The 17,943-nt window shown below is 43.6% G+C and overlaps 1 protein-coding gene across 1 annotated transcript in view; it reads left to right on the top strand.

Annotated features, from left to right (window-relative positions):
* The window catches only part of NCMAP (non-compact myelin associated protein), a 64,480-nt gene extending 61,657 nt beyond the window's left edge, over positions 1 to 2,823 (top strand). Inside the window, exon 4 of the mRNA XM_083173620.1 lies at positions 259 to 2,823. Coding sequence (XP_083029746.1) covers positions 259 to 400 — 142 coding nt within the window. The 3' untranslated portion in view covers positions 401 to 2,823. The remainder of the gene's footprint in view (positions 1 to 258) is intronic.
* The last annotated feature ends 15,120 nt before the right edge of the window (positions 2,824 to 17,943 follow it).

Raw genomic sequence — 17,943 nt, 5'->3', positions numbered from 1 at the left:
AACATAATGACTTTAAATCCTAGAAATATAAATACTTTGCTTTCTTAAGAGATGCAATGGACATCTTATTATTGGGTGTAGGTATTATCTGGAAGCCATTATTTCACAACTGAATTTTCTTGGTACCTTGCTTAATGGATCATTCAGTATAGAATATTAAAACAATTAGCCTTCAGTATTTCTGCTGAACTGCTTGACCAGTGATTTATTATTGTAATAAATATATTTTGATGAATATGTTATTCTATAATGTAACAGGCGCACACGGACGGAGAGGGAACTGGGAATGAAGAGCACCAAAGCCACAAATCAACCAAGCACACGAGCACACAACAGTTCCATCAGTCAGCCCACGTCTTTAACATCTGTACCACCTGACATCCATGTTGAGAATCGATGACCAATGATATTCCGTGCTTCGGGAAAATGAAGTTGAGCCTTTATTTGGATGGCAAAGTTAGATTATGACATTGTGACTTATCTTTCCAAGAACTTTGTTTAAAACACAGATTCAGAATGTAAGAAAATGGCTCAGATTGACAATTCCTGTATTAACAGCGCCATCCTGGAATCAGAAAATTTGTATTTTCTATGATCAGTGACATTACGATCAGTACATATTATGGAAATGGATGCCTCATTGCACCAAAATATTCTTTTTACTTTTCCTCTATGTTAAATGTCTCGCTTTTATGCAAATCAAGGAGATGTAGCAAGTGTACCTGTTGGACTGTAAGAACGGGGCACATTTTTCTGAACATGGCTGACTTCCATGATGGATTATACATATATTTATATTTATATATAGATTTTTTTTTTTTGTAGATTGTTGGATATTTTCTTTGTTTTAATTTGTTATATCACTCTACAACCTGTAGTCACTCCTGAGAATAGATGAGTTTTGAATAGAAAAACAAGTGAAGCAATATCACAAATAGAAATATATTACCTGCCAATGTGAGCAGCATTTCATGGATGTGAGGGAATAACATACCACAAAGTGACACAACCACATACTGTATTAGCCTTTTACCAGTGTAGTGTGTTTGCCATGGATGCTGTTATTCTGTAACACTGTAGTTTTCTGAGGAAAAAGTTGAAGTTTTATAACTAATAAGGCCTTTGCATACCTCCCAATTGACTTAATTTATGCAGGTCCCCCAGGTCACACCAGCCACCGTGCCTATTCTACTTGCGTGCAGCTAAGGCATAGTGAACAATACTGCACAATTAAAGCTATGCTGGCTATACTAGCACTGGTAGACATTGTACACTACACCACAACATGTAGAGACCATGAACCCAACTTGGCCTGACCACACTCCTTTATCCTCTTGATTATCTTCTTAATAATGTTAGTGACCGGTATACAGATGTACACACCTGCCTACACCTTTTGTAGGGTGGGGGCGTAAATTAATTTACAGTAATGTTTTATATTGTATGCATTTCACTAATGTGACTGATATGATTATTATAACATTATTCTGACAGACATCAAGTAGGGATTGTACAACCCACAGCATTCCAACTATTGCCTTACTAAATAACCCATGATGCTTAGCAAACCTTACTAAAGATATTTTGAGATAAAACTAACATCATCCAGCCATAGTCCATCTTTGTTTCTGAGTAATATTGTTTATAGCAAATTTGGAAATCATAGAGTTGTTCCCCCGCTCAGTGTAACAAGATACAGACTGTACCCAGGGCCCCCATTTGCCCCCCCCCCCCCCAGCTGAAATGCACTGACATCACTAGCTGTCCCTCTTATGCAGCAGCAGGACCATGCAGTCATAATGCAAACAAGCGGCCAGAGATACAGGTTTCATGAGCTGTAACTGGAATGGGTCATGTCGGGAGATGTGCATAATCTAATATTCAGTACACCACCTCAGGGCCGGATTAAGGTTTGTGGGGGCCCTGGACAACACAAGGTTTGAGGGCCCCCTCCCCGGCCAGTTGGTTGGTCAGAGGCACAGTCCACCCACAAACAGCCACCCCCCCCCCCCCAGATGGTACCTTGTGGGGATCGGTGCTGCGCTGGGTCCCTGCGACGGATGGGAGGTCAGCAGCAGGGTCCTTGCAGCAGATTGGAACTACTAGTTCCCATCCACCGCAGAGACCCCACAGCGGACCTCACATAACCGCAGGGACACGCTGCCTGCCACGCTGCCTTGCACCCACACTGCCTGCCCCGCTGCCTGGCACCCACCTGCCACTGCCGCAGCAGTGGGGTAGCGGGTGTGGGGGCCCTAGACTGTGTGGGAGCCCCGGGGCGACTGCCCCTTTCGCCCCATGGGTAATCCGCCACTGCACCACCTCGACCACCACCACCCCCAAGGATTAATCCAGCCCTGGATTCAGATGTCATAAAGAGTCACAGCATTTACCTAAAGACACAACAGCATATCACAGCACTTTGATTATTCATAAACTCAAAAATTAAGAATGTAGCCTTGTACTGGTAAAATGGCAAGAGTCATTAACAATCACCTGGAAAACATTGATGTGTACTATAACAGGGTAGGCTGGAGCAAATAGTTCCATTAGCCAAAGTGAGTTTTGTAAACTGAGTAACACATTCATTGCTTGACCATTTAAATGTCTTGAAAAGCAACTCTAGCATCGAATGGGTAAAACTCAGGGACTTTCTGCATAGCCCAAAATTGTTTGATTTTCCCTTGTTAGGCTTTCAGTTTATTATTAGATAACAATGCTGCTTTCATTCTTTTTGTATACTGATGTAAAATGCTGTATATTACAACACATGCTCAGTGGTTGTAATAAAGTTCTCAGCTTCCTGAGTATCAAGTAAATGTTTAAAAATGTGTTTCCTAATGAGAGAAAGCAGTACACAAATGTATAGTAGTAACGAAACAAAATTACAAGTTGTATTTTTACAAGACGTCTGTGGAATGAGTCAAAATAGTGATGGAATCGGTGTTGAAAGAGGTAAAGATTGTAAAAAAAAACAGCAGTTAAATACATTTCTGCACTCAAAACAAAAGATCAAAAATACCTGCAAAATCCAGGTGGGGAAGACAGACAGGATTAATGAACTGCTAATGCAAAACAATAGTCAGGGGTGGCGACAGCTTTAGAGGGTTTAACTGCTTTAGGGAACGATCAATAGAAATATTAATGGGAGGTGGTAATGTGAACAATGTCTTGGATAGCAAGTGGGAAGATTACACCAGCATGAGACTAGAGGTAACAAGCTATTAAGCCTCCTTCACACTCTTCCACCTTCAGGATTCTTATGAACATTGCCTTCATTATTCAACTAAGTTCTCACCTCTATCCTATCAGGGTCCCAGTTCTTTGCTAATATCACAAGTTAGGGAATGGAGTGACAGACTACGATCCTAGAGTTAGGTGAGGTAGGACGATGCGCATGCACGAGATGTTCTCAAGCCCCGTTCCGTGTGAGCCCTCCGCCACCTCCAGTCGGCTCCCCGCACCCCCCTCCCCCTGCCCATCTCCCTGAAGCGAAAATGGGAAGGGAAAGCACTCCCCGCCACCATGCGTGTGAGATGGAGCGCTTCTCAGCCAGCTCAGGGAATCGGGCGCTACATCTGTACAGTTACCGATCACATGCAGACAGGTACAGTACTTGCTGAACAGCCTAAACCAGTGGTTCCCAAACTGTGCACCTAGGCTCCTTGGGGTGCCTCAGAGCACTTGCAGGGGTGCCTCAGGCTGGTGGTCCAGAACCAATTCAAATGATTTATGGCCAATGTAATAGGCAAAATCAGTGCTTGTGGCATCCAATTATATGTGGGTAAACAGAAGTGAATCATGTTCCTCACCACATAACTGGACCTAAGGATAAAAATTTATTGCAACTTATTTAATTACATTTTTTTTTCTGAAAGTCTCAGTAAGAAACTTTTGACCTAGGGGTGCCGTGAAAAATATTCTGATACTGTAGGGTGCCGTGATTCAAAAAGTTTGGGAAGCACTGCCCTAGACTTTCTTGGGTAAGGCTAAGTATAACCACTTAACAAGGGCAGGATGTATCACATATCACAACCAGATTGAGATACACCTAGCCCCTCTTTGCAGGCATACTGGCCACAGATGTTGCCTACTGTGCTTGAGCACTGTAAAGTTATGCTTCCAGAACTTGGTTCAAAACCCAGATTCTTTGGGGCTTGCTTTTTCCGCAGGATCCCAGATATCTGCTGCTGGCCTTTTTAATACAGCAGGGATCCATGTGTATTACATTTAACCTCTGATAACTGCGTTTTTATAGGTTTTACCATATTTTGTTGCAATACTGTATGTTATTTCTAAAGTTTCCTTCAATGGTGCCAGGCTTCCGAACAAGCCAAGCATTTGATAGCACTGTGGTAGCCAGATACACATCCAAGAATGACAAAAAAAATTAAATTGAATGTTACATTTTTCTTTTCCTGCAGACAGCTCGGAAGCAGTAACTTCATTGCTCTAAATGATACAAGCCTTTCTTTGTGGACTTTTTGCAAAATAGACCCCAAATTGGTCCATTTTATAAATGTAACGCTTGTCCATTCTAATCATGATTTCGATGCACTCATCTCAGTATGTCCAGCTGCCAAATTTAGTTTCTCTGGCCCTCACGGCCTAGTCCTATCCCTGACATCCGGGAAAAAATATTAGCAGTTTCAAGCCCAGTGGTAGATGTATCAAGCCGTGGAGAGATATAAAGTGGTGAGCAACCAATTAGCTTTTATCTGTCCTTTATATAGCACAGTCTGTGAAATGACAGGGGCTAATTGAATGTGTTGACCAACTACAGTATTCATCTGTATCATAGGCATGTGCTGAGTGTGCACAGGCACACCCTAATGTCTGGCTCCCAAGTCATGCTCTCCTTCCCTGGAGTTCATCCTCAGCGAAGCAAGGGTACTCATGAGCCCACTGCTGGCCACCTGCACGTCCGCTTGGTTGATCTTAAAGGCTGGGCTTTTCAGTGGGTGCTGCGGCTCCGATGGCTACAATGCCCCTGCTTCAGGCAAGTTCCCGCCTCTACACTCACCCGGATTTCTGCCAGTTCTTCCAATGCCAATGAGGAGGCAGCGTTCAATAGGAGTAGCAGAAAGATAATCTCCCTGGGCAACGTGCACGTATGCCACCCCCTTCCCCCCCGGCCAATGAGCATGTAACTTCCTCATGTCAACAAGCATGTAATCCCCCATAGCAACTATCATGTAACCCCCCTCCCCCGGGAAAACAAGAAAGCAAGTGACTTCCATGTGGAAACTAGCATGTAAACCCTCCATGGCAACAAGCATGTAACCCTTTGGCAACAAGCATGAAACCCCTGGCAATGAGCATGTAACCCCTGGCATCGAGCAACAATCCCCTGGCAATGAGCATGTAGGTAAGGTGCACTTATGTGGCATAATATGTAAAAGGCATGAGGTGTGTGGTATAATATGTAATTGGCATTATGGTGTGTGGTATGAGTTATGAGCATTATAGTGAGTGGTATAATATATAATGGACATTACAGTGTGTGTTTTAAAATATGAAATGAGCATTACGGTGTGTGGTATGTGTAATCATTATGGTGTGTGGCATAATATGTAATGGGCATTATGATGTGGTAAAATATGTAATGGACATTACGGTGTGTGGTATAGCATAATGTGTGATAGACATTACAGTGTGTAGAATAATGTTTAATGGGCATTATGGTGTGCGTAATTCTGGCACAGTGTGTCCAAGGGGCTCTATCTGGCGCAGTGTGTATAAATGGCACCATTGTGTGGTGAAATGTGAATAATGGACCCTACTGTGTGGTATAATGTGAGATGGTACTTTTATGTGGCCATGCCCCTTCCCCACAAAGCCACACCCTAAATTTTGGGTGCGTGCATTTGGCGCTCACTGTCCCTGTTTTTTCAGCCCCAGGTTGTTTTGCCATTCACAGACAGACACTTCCCTATTCACACAGAAAAGCAAACTATAAGTTCAAGCATTTTTTGGGGGTTTAATTATAATTAGAAGTAGATTGAAGATTAAGATGATGCTAGAATCACAATCTGACTGGATCTAAACACCCCCTCGCACAGCTAGGAACTGTTTTCTGGAGGTGCAAAACCTAATGTAATGAGCTGCGCACGCCTATGCTCTAAGGGGGTTATTCTAGTTCACTCTTTCTGACAATATCCTTCTTAGATAGACAAAACCATGTGCACTGCAGGTAGGGCTGATGTTACTTGTGCAGAGAGAATTAGATTTGGGTGGGGTTTTACTTCAAAGTGAGATCTATATTGCAGTGTAAAAACAAAGCAGCCAGTATTTACCCTGCACAGAAACAAAATAACTCACCCAAATCTAATTCTCTCTGCACATGTTACATCTGCCTCCCTGCAGGGCACATGGTTTTGTCCATCTAAGAAGGATTTTGTCAGAAAGAGTGAACTAGAATAAGTCCCTAAGTCTTGATGCATCTCCACTCAAATACAGGTTGAGTATCCCGTATCCAAAATGCTCGGGACCAGGAGAATTTTGGATAGTGGATTATTCCGTATTTCGGAATATTTTAATATTTAAATGATGTATTTTAAAGTATCTTGCATTTATGCTGTATAAACACATAAAATACACACATATATATTTTATTACCACATAAAATACACACAAATATATTTTATTTGTTCAAAAAACAAGGTTTCAAAACATGAAACAAAATTTGTGTACTATCTCAGATATTGAATTTGAATGCCAAGCAATCATTTTCTTGTACATATATAGTGCCAGTTACATATCATGTCCTCAGTAGGGCTGTTACAAATGTCCCCAGTGAGTTTTTAGCAAAAAAACATTTATTTTTTCACTTTCTGGAATGTATGGTTTTCGGAATAATTCGGATAACGGATATTCGGATACGGGATACTCAACCTGTAATGGTGGTTTGGGGCAAAACATGCAGTTTGCAGCCAGTCTCGTGGAGTTGTATCTATGCTCTAATTGAGTATATACACATCAACAAGTAAAAAAAAGAAAATATTGCGAATACTGGTAATATGGAAACAGAGCTTTCTGTCCATGCAAAGTTTTGCCTGCATTGGTCAGTGCTTTATTAACGTACACAAAACAGACTGTAATCCAGAAAGCTTGTTTGGCTGAAAACAGAAAGACAGACATCCGCTAAGCATCCATTGAAAACTTTTCCAGCCAGACTGGTGGAGCCATCACGAGATGTGACTTGAGCATCCGACTCCAACTTGGGCTCAGTGTTCTTAGCCAGTTGCTTCCCAAGTTCAGCCTCTGCTGATAACTGTCAACTCTGATAGAAAATGCAGCTATTTCTTTATAATTTATATTTCCCTTTTGTTGTATTCTTCTACAAAATCAGCACATTTCAGCAGCGCACGGTAAACATTATGTTCTGTACAATGAAGCAGTTTTGTTTTGCTAATCCAGGGTCAGGGTTGGATTGGCCCACTGGAAACCCCTGATAGGCCCTACTACCTGAGGGACCCGTCCTCCTTCTTTAGGGATCAGGTTTCAGATTGCGCACTTATGTTGGAAACTGTAGTGCTCTTCACTGGAACTCCTGTGTACACTAGACTGCACTGCGCATGCTCTAGTGTGTCCTCAAGTGTTCAGTCAATGCAGGAAGGAACCTGATGACTCAGTTCCTTCCTTTTCTGTCTGAGAGCCTGGTTCATACTCTTACAGCTTATACCGGACGTGCAGTCAACAGTCTCTACAGTGTGAGTCACTATCTATATACCCTTACTTGTCTACTTTAAGTGTCTCCCCTAGGAGAGAAGGCCATAGATGCATCTTTTCTGGGAGGTGGGGCTTGTCATCATTAAGCTCTGCCCCTTTCTGGTAAATGCAGTGATTCGCAGCTCTTCATGGAGGGGTGATACTAAATTACACGCTTTGCATGATTTTAGCCCCGCCCCTCCCCAAAAAGCCGCAAATTAGGGGGATGGAGAATTTAAGCTACGAGGAAAGATTAAGCAATCTGGGACAATTTACACTAGAGAAGAGACGTTTAAGGGGGGGCATGCTCAATATGTACTGTATAAATACATTAGGGGCCAATATAAGGAACTGTCAAACACCCTTTTTTCTGCTAGACAGGAATCTAGGCGAGAGGGCATGAGTTATATTAGAAGAAAAAAGATTTTGTTCATCTAGAAGAAAAAATTTCTTTACAGTCAGAACAGTCAAACTTTGGAACTCTCTTCCTGAAGAAGTGGTGTCGGCATACACTATTGGTTAAAAACATTTATTGGTTAAAAACATCCACGGGTACGAATAAGTAACAACCTGGGCGAAATGTAATAGGATGCGGGGGTTTTTTTTTGTGGGTTTTTTTCCGCGAAAACTGACGTTTTCGGCCATTTTCCGAAAATCGCATGTTTTATAGGTTGCGATTCTCATTTTTTGCCACGAAATCGCACATTTTAAAGTGGCGATTTTTAGTCACACTTCAATTCACATCCAGATGTTTTCCCATTGGAAAGCATCTAACTCGCACATGTAAAAGGGTGCGATTTTTGGTAAAGGTTACCAAAAATCGCCAAAAAATTAGACCAGGTTCTGGCTGGCGAATTTGACAGAACCATGCACAGATCATTGTGATCTGTGCATGGTTCTGTCCAAAAAAAGGGTAAAAAAAAAACGGGGAAAAAAAAGGCGTGAGGTCCCCCCTCCTGAGCATAACCAACCCCGGGCTGAAAGAGCCGATCCTGGTTTCAGAAAATCACAGGAACAAACATATAGGGGTTCCCTGGAATTTATAAAACCAGCACCAGGCTCAAGGGCCGGTCTTGGTACCCAAAATACAGGGGACAAAATGACTAGGGGTCCCCCGTATTTCAAGAACCAGCACCGGGCCCAACCAGCCAGCAGGGTAATGCCACAGCTGGGGGGGAGACTTTTTATACAAGTCCCCCCGGCCAAAGCATTCATCCCCCTGACCGGTCAGGGGGTCCCATGTTCTTAACTGGAATTAGAAGCCCCATTTACCACAACATCAGAATGGCACTCTGCATGCGCTTCCAGATCTCAAGCCACACAGTGAAGCCCATGCCCTTAATGCAGCCTCCGTGCTGTGCCTACTGCTGCCCAGTGTGCATAGGAAAACTGTACCCAGCGCTGTATGCAGCCTCCTCCATGCTCTCTACAAATGTAGTGTTCTGTGACATTATCCCTATGTCATTGTGATACAAGGGTAGATGTATTATACCAGCAGGTATCATGTATGAACGGCGCTTGTTCCTGCTTCCTTACTGAGGTGAAGCAGGAAGCAGTAGCACAAAGATGTACATGGACTCGTGGAGCCATGCTCATCTTTTTTGCCAGCACGCCAAAGTGAGGATTGTGGAGCGCCACTTTTATAGCGCACTTGACTCATTGAGACATGCCATACAATATGAATGAATACACATCTCCACCGCTGAGTGAATAATGCTGATGCAGCATACAGCAAGCATAACTGATGGCATGGGATCATTCTAGCATAGACTCAAGAGCACAGGCAGTGTAGCATAATGAGGAGCACACACAGCAGTGCCCTTACACAAGTGTAACCTATGCTGTTACTAGCTCCATAGATGTGGGCTCCCATGGAGCCCTGGCTGACATCCGGTATCCATTTTGTTAACCCCCCTCAGTGCTGGAGCCTGGCCTGCTCGTACTGTATGACACTGTAGCACAGGGGTTCCCATACTGTGTGCCGTGGCACCCTAGGGTGCCTTGAGACCCTTACAGGGGTGCCTTGGGTTGGTGGTCCAGGACCAATTAAAATTAATTACAATCAACGTAATAGGCAAATCCAATGCTTGTGGCTGCCAGTCATAAAATATATTTACAGAATAGAAACAAATCTTGTCCCCCACTACATAATTAAACCTTAAGATGATATATACACACAATTTATTTAATTTTTCATCATCAAACTTTTGGCTTAAGGGTGCCGTGGATAAAATTCTGAAACTATAGGGCGCTGGTATTCTAAAAAGTTTGGGAACCCCTGCTGTAGCATAAATCTGTGTTTAAGCATTGTAGCATAATTAAACACAGGTACAGCAGTGCCCTTAAACAAGTGTTACCTACAGTACAGTACAGATGGAGCCTTTGCGCTGCAGCGACCCCTATCAGTGTGCCATTTGCAGAGAACAGGATGCATGCGCGTCTCACAAGCATGCTCGTCCTATTCAATACAAATGTACTGTATACTTGGGCACTTATCCCCATAGCCCGTTATAAGTAGCGTAATGAGATGCATTTTTTGATCATACTGAACTGTACGATGTTGTCCAGTAAAGTAGTTCTTGTGCTATAGTATAGTGTATTTCAATAGACACATCACGCATGCGCAATGTGGATTATGTCTCTATAGTTTTGCATTAGATATCTGACACATGCGCAGTGGTGATTTTAGAAAGCGACATCGGGTGGATGATCAGTGGTGTTGCACCGGTAATGTGAAATGCCATGCTGCGCGACTTATTGCGCTGCCGTGCGACTAGGTGTGCCCCGCAAGTTGGCAGGACAAACGCCATAGGCAGGTTAGAGGACGGTTGCTCCATCTATATTGACATCTGAAATGCAAAAGTGTGTGTGTGGGGGGACTGCACCTAGGGCCCCACAGCTCATCAGCCCAGTACAGCCCAATTTTCTCCCATAGTTTACACTGTTGTTATACAGTATTTTCAACAGACTCGTCAATGCTTTAAAGCAGGTGTGGTATGATATATTGACATTTATCAAGTAAACATTGATTAAAAACAACCTAACAAGGACCCTCCAGCCCACAGCTTAACCCTAATGTCAGCATTTTAACAATGATGACGTAACTGTGAATGTAATTGTTGATATTTGACTACATCCCCTTAAAGCTTCCTTTACAAAAAAAAATTTTGATCTAAAATTAACTTCACTTAACCTGTTCCATATTTCTCTTCAGACATTCTTTGGATTTAAATCGAGTCACTACAGACCGATTGCCTGCAATTATGATTAATTTATAACAAGATTTTATAACAATAGATATATAGAGTAAACATTTCTTACACTTCACTAGAAGAAAAAACAAAGGCCAATTGAACAATCAGTTTTAAACCTAAAGAAATGTTATTACAGTTATACAATGCAATCTGGTGGCACAAAATTACTATAGAACAGAAGGCAAATACTATACAATGCACTAGTTGTACTTGGAACGCCTTAATAAAATATGTAAGACCTGTTAGAAGAAATTAATTATATTAGTAGGGCTAATGGAGCATTTACATCATAAATAATTTGCAGGCACTTAGAAACTTGTATTTCCTTTATACTTACCAATGGAATAGTAGACCAAAAACCAGAGGATCACAATAAATGAATAGCCACAAATATTAAGTATCACCTAGATGTAATAATGAAGGATCACAGCAGATATCTCTGATACTTGCTGCAATCCCTCCATTCCCGCCAGCAGCCACATCCTCCATAGTTTTCTATGAGGGATGCTATGCTGACATATTTACCAATATATGGAAGAGAAGCAGTCCCGATATTTGCCCCATAGCCAGTGGTGTAACTATGGAGGGTTCAGGGGATGCAACTGCTATGGGGCCCGACTGCATGGGAGGCCCTAAGGCCCAAGCAGGCAATCTACTGCATCCTTTCATTTTTTGGGGGACAAGCTTGGAAGATATGGAAGGTGGGATAGCCATTATCGATGGCATAGATCAGGGGTGGGGAACCTTTTTTGTGCCAAGGGCCGTTTGTATGGGGAAAAAATCCTTCGGGGGCCATATGTAAAAATTTCTCTTACAAATTGTCCTGCTGCAGCCGTCCCACGCTCCAGCAGCTGCCGCTGAATATGACTGACAGTGTCCGGCTGCTGTTGATTAAGAGGAATCTCGCGAGAACTACCCTCTTGCGAGAAATCCCCTATACTTGACTCCTGGCAAAGCTGTCGGGCGGGTGGGAGGGCCACTCAGACCTGCCATAGGTGATGGAGCGGTGAGTTGCCATCGATAGTCTCCATCTATGTTATGAGAGACCATCTAATGGTGCGTACACACGGAGCAATATGATCACTGGCAATATATTGCAATCATATTGCTCAGTGTCCCGTTTTCATTAGTGACCAGAGAAGAGGCAGGGGAAGTCGCTGGTCAGAGGAGCAAGCTCCTCCGATCAGTGACCATTAGGGGCTGAAAACGGGAGCCCCCGCCCAGCAATTTATCACCGGTGCACACTTCAATCGCTGAGCGACCATATTGCCAGCGATATATGCTGAAATCACCCCCGTGTGTACACAGCTTTACCCATCAATGGTTATCATTGTTCTTTCAGTGAATGGCCTTTAGGCCAATCACACCATAGGGGTAGGGCTTCAATGGTGTTAAGGCGGAACTATGCTCCGTGTGCCGCAACCTTGCTCACAAAAGATTGTTTATTCTATGCCATCGATGGAGGGAATAGATCTAGTTCTTTACCACTGATGGCAAAAACTTCAACATCAGTTATAATCCATCCATGATTGTGAATCATCAATGAACGATTGCCATCCCTACATGGAAGCCCCGAATCTGTGACTCCTGTCCCCGCCTGTTGTGCAACACCCCAGAGAGAGGACAGGATTAGTGCTCCCACACTGCAAGCTGTGGATACCTCGGTTGTGAGGCGATAAGGAGAGACTTTGCAATATGTGGCCAGAAGAAGCATGGAGTTAAAGAGCAAGGTGAAGCTGTCTCTGTTTGCCAGCATACTAATTGGCAGCTGCTACAGCAGTACACAGACTGTGAGGGTCTGGGAAGCCATTTTGTGGGTTACATACACAGCAGCAGCAGACCCATCACTATTGTTTCCTGTGTGGATGTGCACACCACCATGTAAAGTATCTATAAGTGCTAGAGGAACCCTGAGTCTTGTAATGATCTGCTTCCTTAAGGCCACCAGGAAGGAACTGTCACTGCTTGGCCAGTACCATGCCCCTTCTGTTGGACCAGCCAACACGGTCTGCCAGCTTCAAGATTTGCAACTGGAGAGCAAACTGGAAAAGACTGGCTCACTGCATCTGCGTATAGGCCAGAATGCAGTCTTGAAAATTGACAAAATGGAGAGATAAAGTACCAAACAACCAGCTTCTGTCATTTTTCAAACACAGCCTGTACCATGGTAGCGAGGAGCTGATTGGCTGGTACCATATCTTTCTCCACTTTATTACTCTCCAAAGCTTGACACAGTCCCCTCTTTCAGCCTCCACCACCAGTGCACCCCCGTGGCTCTTTGTATGGCGTTGGGCCATCCATCCAGCGTCGCTAGCAACTGCTGGTGGAGGGTGTGTGATCGATTTTGAATAGAAGTGGGGGTCAAGCGTGTTGGGGTCTGGGGTAGTTGCGTGTTTGGAGGGATGTAAAGTGGAGGGGGCCTAGAAAAATCACTGGCAATCAAATGGCATAGACTTTACTGTACTTTACTGTGGTCATAATGGCCCAATGTGTTTTATTTATGTGTTCTATGGGGGTCAGTTTGAATGATTTTTTTTATTGATTTTTTATTTTTTATGTGGGCACTAATGTGATTTTTTTGTTCATGTGGGGGCCAATGAGTTTTTTCCTGCAGTGGTCAGTGTCTGTGGGGACTGATGATGTAGTAACTTGGCAATTTTAAAATCTTGTTTGGTGTGCTGAAAGTTACAAATCACTGATCTAAAGGGTCTATTTACTAAGCTGTAGAGAAAGTTAAAGTACCAACCAATCTTCTCCTGCCATGATACAGGCTGCTTTTAAAAATGTCAAGAGTTGATTGGTTGGTAATTTATCCCTCACAATTTTAAAACATAGGTCCCACATGAATAGGAGGGCAGCTAGCTGTTTTGTTTTACCTTTATCTTGAAATTGGAAACATTTTCATTATATAGGGAACCAAGTATTTTGTGTTCAAGTCTACGGTTCCAAGTAGTGGTTTGCGTATGTTATTAGTGCATTTATATAGCACTGCTGGGTACAGTGGGGGAGATTCTCTAAGCTAAAAATGCGGTAAAAACCCCGTTATCTGGGTTTTTACCGCATTTTGGGATGCTGTAAGCATCCCTCGCCGGGTTACCGCGGCGGGGGGCATCGCCAGAAAAATCTGGCGATGCCCCATAGAAGCCAATGGGCTTCTACCGCAACCCTCCGCCGCCCCGCACGGACCTCCGCCGCCCCGCCCCCTCACCTGTGTCCGGGCAGCACAGCGCAGTGCTGCCCGGACCTGTGACCTCCTCCCTGCACTGATCCTCTTCCGGGTGCAGGGAGGAGGAGAGCCCGGCGCAGCAGCAGCGCCGGGTGTGTGAGAGAGGGGGGAGCCTCCGGGACCCGGCGACTCTCACCGCAAAGGACAGCTCTTAACGCAAGAGCTGTCCTTTGCTATAATTATCGCATATGTTACAACATATGCAATAATTATAAATGCGATGGGCGGCGAAGGGGGCGGAGATTCTTAGAGAATCTCCCCCAGTATGAGGTGCTTAAATGACTTTCAAGAATACAGTATATGGATAATAGATACAAAGTGCACTGACAGGCATAGTAGGAATAGGGCGTGGTTTAATTAGTGCTATTTAATGTGCTATGTGAGCATATAAGTGTAGCTGATTAGATAAAGAACTTATGAGGTTGCTTTTCTTTACAGATTCAAGCTAGAAGCACAACAACCCTTTCTTTCCCTTATAAAATAGAAAACAACTACAAGAAGTAGGACACCGGATAGACTTTATTGTAGACACACATTGCAACAAAAGGAACAATGAACATGAACTATTGTGTAACATTTTTATTGGAATGACAAAAAATGTTGGATATACAAAATGTTGGCATTTCTGAAAGTTTGACACTTTACAAAAAGCATATTGGTGCACTAGTGATGAATAGTATTAAAACCTTGCATTGGAAATTACTGTAAAGGCCCCATACACTAGTCAGACTTATCTGAAGGGCAAGACGGACACTATTTCCCTTGAACACCCCCAGCAGCTACCTGGAAGGGCTTCCAATATGACATAATGTGCCATTTTTTCCCCCATGTAAAGGATTCCTGGGGAGCTGCCAGGGGAGCGTTGTACCACGGATGGGTTTCATTAATTTTATGTTCTGCACATACGACCTCCAACTCTGCTCTGATTCACAGGAAAGTGTATTGTATCTGGCCACTTTTTTTGCACCTAATTTTTCAGATTGATCCGTCAGATTTAGATAAACAGGCCAAATCGCACTAGTGTATGGGGGGCCTTAACAAAAAGGAATTCAGCTTGGGGAGGGAGGCGAGAATAAATGCCTTCTGTTATTCCTATAATACCTGGTCATTCCACCTGGCTACTTTATTGTCATTTGGATGTTTAAAACATTATAAAATATAGTTTTGGTACGAATTGTGGTGCAAATATAGAGCAGATGAAAACTACAAAATTTTGGAGACATGAATATTCAAAACCCACAAAGTTTCTATAAACAAACTTTAAAGTGCAAAAAGGATTTGTAAAATCTATATTTATACTACAATATATGTTACTGTCGGTGGGGGGAATATGTTTTGGTCTCAAAACCAATACTGTAATGAAAAGGCATAGGCTTTGAGGCAATGGAAAAACCTCAGGGTAAATCACAGAAATATCTTGTCACTTTTGGAAGTGGGAACCGCACACACACCACACACACAACCCCCCCCCCCCAAATAAAATAATAATAGTAATAATAACCTTAGTACTTCGTTATCAGTCGGGTACATATCAACGCCATTGACTTGACCAATCTATTTGATATAACAATAATGATTAATGGTAAATCTGGCTTGTTTAGCACTAATTACTATTACGTTTTAAAATTCATTGGTTAAAGCTGCCAATAATCAGAAGATAGTGACTGTACCCCTTAAGTTTTTGCGACATTGCATATACTGTTTTCGCACAGATCTTCTGCCAATATGGTAGTATCTGTAGGGGTGCAAATGTCTGCCCTGACTAATGACAGCAGTTGTGTGGACCCAATTCTCTCCTGACCTATTTATTTAAAAAATTAACCTAACTTTGCAGTGAAAAAACAAGAAGGATGAGATCAGTTAAATGAGCTGACAGTGGTATTGTTGGCATATACAGACAGGTGCGCAAGGCCTGGAGTCAACCTTTTCACTATAATGAAGTTAAAACACATTTTGCAGCACAGCAGTTCTAGATGCACTTCAGTGTTATACAAATCAGAAAACCGACAAAAGTGTCCCAAGTAATAAAGTTAGATCTTGCTCATAGTTACTGTAACTTACTATATATCAAGCAGTACATTAAGAGAAAACACAACCTTTACTTTGTAGTCACATTCATACTGTGCTATATACATTGTCCAGAGGTTTCTAGCTCCTGTCAGATGTATGAGCAGGCCGATTTTAGGAGTTTCTAAAGACCAAGAAGTAGGGTTAGTGGTGATGGGAGCTAGCGTAGTGTAACGAATCCCAGTAACATATGGTACCAGTGTTAATTCCCAATGAACTTGGACAAGCCATTGTTGATAATTTGAAGGAACCATAGATTACATGGGGAAGATTAGATTAGTTATGTGGTTTACCACTAAATGTCAAACCTGAGCTATTAAATCAGGTGTCCCTCCCCACATGTAAAGCACCAGTTGGTGCACTTAATGCAGGGGTTTACGGTGTTGCTTAACCCAGGGCCAGATTAAGCCATTGAGGGGCCCAGGGAATCAAAGAACCCCCCCCCCCCAAGGCTGTTGCATTCACCGCAAAGCAGCACGTAGCGACAGCTCAGCCAGCCATGGTGGGGGGGGGGGGCGCACACAGCAGGGAGGAGAGAAGACCCCCAGCCGCCAGGTAGGAGGGTAGGCCATGTGCAGGGTGGAAGGCAGAAAACTCCATGCCAGTTGTGCTTTAGCCACCTCCGTCCCCCTCCACTGGGACATCAAGCAATCCCCAGCCTCCGCTCTGCTGCTGCCGATGGCGGAGGCTGACGAAAGGTGACTTCAACTCCAGACAGGGGACCATTTAAGATGTTATACGGTCAATATTAAGGTAGACATACATTTGATCCACCACTGAAGGTCAACATGCCTTTGGTCGACACATGACAAAGGTCAACATGGTCAACACAAGCATTAGGGTGACATGTGCCGACAGGCAGTATTTCATGCTCTACCATCCACTACCGCATGGTTGGAGAATAGAATAGCGAACCATGCGAGGAGACGCGATGCACTGATACGGTGTCCATGTCGACATTTGGGACAAAAAAAATGTGAAAAACCCATGGTGATCGACCTTTTGACCATGTTGACATTAGGCATGTCAACCTAAGGCCTGTCGACCTTCAGTGGTCGACCCAATGTGTGTTGCCCTTAATTGTGTGGACCCTATGACGCATACCACTTAAAACAGGGCCCCCCTTAAACTGGCTCTAGGGTAACACATAGATTCTAGGGGGATGCGGTTAATTTCCCGGCGGTCGGGATCCCGGCGGTCGGAATCCCGACACTGGAATCCCGACCGCCGAAATCCCGAAACGTTCTCCCTCCGTGGGTGTCCACGACACCCATAGAGGGAGAATATAATAGCGTGCCGAGCGTAGCGAGGCACCGGGCCCGCTGCGTGGCGAGCGCAGCGAGCCCGCAAGGGGGGGCGATCCATGTCCCCCCCTTGTCGGGATTTCGGCGGTCGGGATTCCAGTGTCGGGATTCCGACCGCCGGGATCCCGACCGCCGGGATATCATATCGGATCCATTCTAGGCACTCAACCAGGTCTATGGGTTAATGTAAGATAGCAGTGTGACAAAGAAATTTTTCAGCAAAAAAAAAAAAACTAGCAGAATGACATCTCATGCCGCATGGTGTATGTACGAGAACATTTTGAAAATATAAAGCAGGACGGTTTCTCCAACCTTTGGTTCTTCCCTAGGACACTCCATGTTACCAGTGTAACACTACATTCAGGGATTTTCTATTAGCAGT

This window comes from Crinia signifera, chromosome 2 (genome assembly GCF_055691185.1).
Source record: "Crinia signifera chromosome 2, ASM5569118v1, whole genome shotgun sequence".
Lineage (NCBI taxonomy): Eukaryota > Metazoa > Chordata > Amphibia > Anura > Myobatrachidae > Crinia > Crinia signifera.
The sequence above is the reverse complement of the archived record's forward strand: the minus strand, read 5'-3'. Positions and strand labels throughout refer to the sequence as shown.